Source organism: Echiichthys vipera (genome assembly GCF_963691815.1).
Source record: "Echiichthys vipera genome assembly, chromosome: 12".
NCBI classification, from domain to species: Eukaryota; Metazoa; Chordata; class Actinopteri; order Perciformes; family Trachinidae; genus Echiichthys; species Echiichthys vipera.
Window position 1 is genome coordinate 6538911 of NC_139837.1, and position 4670 is coordinate 6543580.

General features: G+C 41.5%; 1 protein-coding gene across 1 annotated transcript; it reads right to left on the reverse strand.

Moving 5' to 3' along the window:
- Positions 1-189: 189 nt before the first annotated feature.
- ptgr2 (prostaglandin reductase 2) lies at positions 190-3857 on the reverse strand. The gene is made up of 8 exons (XM_083923828.1): positions 3712-3857; positions 3490-3608; positions 2122-2313; positions 1800-1970; positions 1256-1465; positions 809-1018; positions 649-688; positions 190-546 (listed from the first exon to the last, which is right to left on the reverse strand). Exons 1-8 carry the CDS (start codon positions 3746-3748, stop codon positions 467-469), a joined length of 1059 nt encoding a protein of 352 aa, XP_083779954.1. The 5' UTR covers positions 3749-3857; the 3' UTR covers positions 190-466.
- Between the last annotated feature and the right edge of the window lie 813 nt (positions 3858-4670).

Here is a 4670-nt window from a genome sequence, read left to right on the forward strand (position 1 = left end):
TTTTACTGACTTTTGTCAGTTTCGGGGCTCTGTACGTAGGAAGACGTGTGCTGATGTCTTATTATGGCATTATTATTATTATCATCATTATTTTCTACACTGTAATATTTTCAAACCATGACAAACTGTTGCAATTAATACCATGAGGCAGCACAACAGCATTTTACTCTACATTTAGAAATCTGCAGCACCAACTTCCAAAAGTCTAAATCAATACGAATTAACATACAAGACTTATGTAACTTCCACACAAGCACGCTATTTATTTTTCTCAAGAACACAAAATTCCAAAGAACATTGTTTGATTTTTTCATTCATGGTTCGTAATTTATGTATTCATGTAATCAACTGGCATCAGCTAATCAATGCACTGTCTTACTGGGGGTCATTAAACTAGTGTTAATGGGAGTGACAGAAAGCCAACTGTAGGTTAATTTCCCAAGGGGCCTGTCTGATAATGATGCATCTACAGTGACGTTCTTCTCTCTAGGATCTTTATAATTTGCTTGCCAATGTTTCCCCCTTTCATCATAGAACAAAATGCATCTGCAAGAAAATGAAAAGAATGGTTCATCTTCGGCCGAGATAAGTTCAGTTAGAAAAAGTCATACAATAAAGAAAAAAACACTGGAATCAAATCCTACTTACCTCCCACATGTTCGATGCCATTCACCACAGTTTCCAGCACCTGCAAAGTGAAACGCAAAATAACAACTCAATGATGCGAAGAGACGGACGGATGAAGAGACGCAGCTTGCAAAAGAAGGACACCCACACAGTCAACCACATTTCACCGTTTCCTTCTTACATTGATTTGGCCTGATTTCACTAGTTGGCTGAGTTCACAGAGGCCAGCTTCTGCTTTGTTCATGTAGTTAAGCACCATAAATCGCTCCCGGGTGATGTTCTTGCTGCGCAGGGTTTCCTGTATCTCCTCACTGAGCGGCGGGGGATACGGCACATCCTTGTTGTACTGTGAGATCTGCCCACACAGGATCACGTGGCTGTCTTTGTTCATCTGAAGGTAAGAAGGTGTGAGGCTCAATCAGATCGACACAAAACACTCGCTGGTGAAGATCAGGAGGAAGCAGCACTTCAGAATCCACAGCCAACGCAAATGTTGTTGTTGCTGCTAGCAGTACAATTAGGAAAAGAAAAACAACGAACAGCTCAAAATTTACACATTTTCTAACAAAGGAAAGCACAATACCCACTATATTATGCTCTGCTCGCACAAGCACCACTCAAGCAGTACCTGTGTGATTACAGTCTCACTGATGGCTCCTCCCACGTTGTCAAAGTAAACATCTATCCCATCAGGGCAGCACTCCTTGAGACTTGAGGGGACATCCTCTTGGCGGTAGTTGATGGCTGCAGAAAAGCCCAGGTCATCCACTAAAGCTCTGCACTTCTCATCGGAACCGCAAATCCCAACCACTCTCACACAACCATCCAGCCTGCCGATCTGGGGAAATAAAAGTCAGGGGAAATTATATCATTAAGCTTTCACTTCCTTTTCTTGGTTATATCATTTCTTCGGGTAGCTAGATTCGATCTGCTACCCTGACTGTTGTTTACAGTTCTCCCCTACCATCTTGCCTTTATCTTTCTTACACTTAAAGCCATTTAAAATCAGAAATATTCTAACTCACGCCACAAGGACTCAGTATATAAGAGGGTAAATGTATAGAAACCCTACAATTTTAAAAAGCTGTTTGCATGCATTTTGCCAGTATACCAGATAGCTACAGTTACACCAAAATATCAGCAGACCCAGACCTGAAATTTGCTTTAGTTACCTGTCCAGCTATGGAGCCACACGCCCCAGCCGCTCCACTCAACACCATGGTCTGATTGGCCCCTTTTGTCACATAACCCTTCTCCCTTACCGCCAACAATGCGGTGAGGCCTGTCATGCCGACTGCACCCAAAAAGTAGGACAAGTGCCCATCAACCATCTGTGGATCAACCTGCAATAGACAGAAGGTTATACATTTGGTATTGTTTGATGTCACAGTGAGATACTGCTTGCTTGTCACGTGCAGGCAATTTTTTAAAACACATTTTCCTTTCTGCAAGATGAACTATATCCCAATGTTGACATGCATTAACACGCCACACCTTCTGCAAGACGCTTCCTTTCATGACAGCATGGGTCTGCCAAGGCCAGTTGAATGAAGTGACCACATCTCCCTCACTGCAAGTGGTGCAGCGGCTGGACTCAACCACGCCGACACCTCCGCCATCCACACACTCAGACAGCTGCCACGGGGTCACATAGTCAACACCGGTGTCTTCGTTCATTCTGCATCGCTGAGAAGCAAAAACAGAAAGATAAGTGTGAGTGATGGAGACGGAGAGAGCTTTGCATGCGGTTTCATGCATGCATACGTCTTGCCTTTGTGGTTTCATGCTTGAGTCTTTCCTTTCTATAAATAACACACATGGACTAGTTGACGGCTTGATATAACTTTGCAATGACAGGAAGATGCTTGAGTCCTTGTTTCTTCACTGAAAACCTTTTGTTTTGTAACATTTATTCATACCAGACAGTCTTAATAAGGCAAGGCAAGGCAAGGCAACTTTATTTGTATAGCACTTTTCATACACAAGGCAGACTCAAAGTGCTTCACAGCTCAACATGTCATGAATTCAAATGCATTACAGAAAGACAAAGAGAATAAAAACACAGACAATAATAAAAACAGTGTGGACGTTAAAAGTGCAAAGGTTTAGCAGAAAGCTAAGGTGAACATAAAAGTGTTCAGTCTAGTTTTAAAAGTGGTCAGAGTGGGCGAAAGTCTCAAATCTTCAGGAAGTTTATTCCAGCTGTTTGTTGCATAATGACTGAAAGATGCTTTCCCTTGATTTGAGTTTACTCTGCGAACCACTAACAGATTGGTCTCAGAGGATCTTAGTGATCTAGAAGGCTTATGTAGTGGGAGCATATTAGTGATATACCTCGGCCCTAGACCATGTAGTGATTCATACGTGAGCAGGGGGATTTTGAAATCAATTCTCTGACGTACAGGAAGCCAGTGTAATGATTTAAGAATTGGTGTAATGTGCTCACATGTTTTGGTCTTTGTCAGAACTCTAGCAGCAGCGTTCTGAACGAGCTGTAGCTGCCTGACAGTTTTTTTGGGAAGACCTGCAAGGAGACCGTTACAGTAGTCTAGCCTACTGGTTATAAAGGCATGGACAAGTTTTTCTAAGTCTTGAGCTGACATGAGCCCTCTAAGTCTTGTTACATTTTTAAGGTGATAGTAGGCCGAGTTTGTTACTGATTTGATGTGACTGTCGAAATGTAAATCAGAATCCATAATAACCCCAAGATTTCTGGCTTTATTTGAGGTTTTCAGGGGCAGTGATTGAAGTTGCTGGATGACTTTAAACCTTCTTTCTTAGCACCAAAAAAAAAAAAAAAAAAGCATAAGCAGATACAATAACTTAAAATGCGTGTCTATTCTGCCTGTGTTAAATGAATACCATGTATGGATCGACTGAAAGGTAAAGCGTCCGAACAAGGACCTCCCCATCTTTCAGGTCAGGTGCGAAAGTCTTCTCCTCCAGGCGGAAGTTTTCAGGAACTGGCACCCCGTTTTTACCTGTGATGCAAGTAGTTTGAGTAAACGTCAGCCACACGGGTGCAGTAATGTTGCAGCACATGACACAAGAAAACAGGTCATCTTCTGTTATGAAGTGTCTTACCTGGTCGCGAGTTGAGAACGACTCTCTGCACCTGCATCCTCGAAAAGTGACGTGAGCCGAGTAACTGTCGGTACCTGAATTACTAATAAGCAGACCTGGCAACAAACGTTTAACTTCTATTTGCGCTGAAGTCAAAGAGTTAAAAAGATGTGTACAACACGCAATACATCTCTAACTATCTACAAAACCTGTTCTAAACACTGTGGTTGTAAATTACCAGACGGGTTTTCTCTGTTGTCTGAATGCTAGCAGAACATAAACATGAGAAAGTGTCATTGAGTTCAAAGCAAGATGATTCCCTGTTACCTACTTCCGTCTTCGTTTAAATCCCGTTAGGCAGTTGGACCAGAATACTGGATACAGAAGTATATTCAACTATCATCTCATATTTATTAATCTATTTATTTATTACATATTTAATTAAACAGTTACCAGTTAGCTAGTGACAGTGCCGTAGATAGGTTTTAAAAAACAAAACAAATAAAAATGTTTAGCAGACAATTACATTTAGCGCATGCGTACTATGACATTTGTCGAATTAATGTATTATCCTAATTATCTGACACTTTTTTTAAATTAATATCTAAACTCTAACATGATATTTATACGAAAGTGGGACATCCCTTCCCCAATGTTCCGGTGTTGCGGGGGTTTACTATCTTGCTCTTTTCGTCTTTTTCTGTGCCGTTGAGCCGTTAAGGCAGCTACAGAAAATCAGAAACGGTACGCGTCCTCAACAGCTACTATTTTATTAGCACAGCACATCAACTCTGCAGCTATTAAACTATATCCAGCAGTTGATTTAACTACATTTACAATCGACGTTGCCAATGCAATGAGTAGTTTGTCATCAAAGAGTGTAAACGCGGGTAGGTCCCGTGGAGAGGCTGCAGTATCGATTGCTAGCTAAAAGTGTTTCAAACTGGGAAGTGACGCTTTGCGGAGGAAAAAAATAAAAA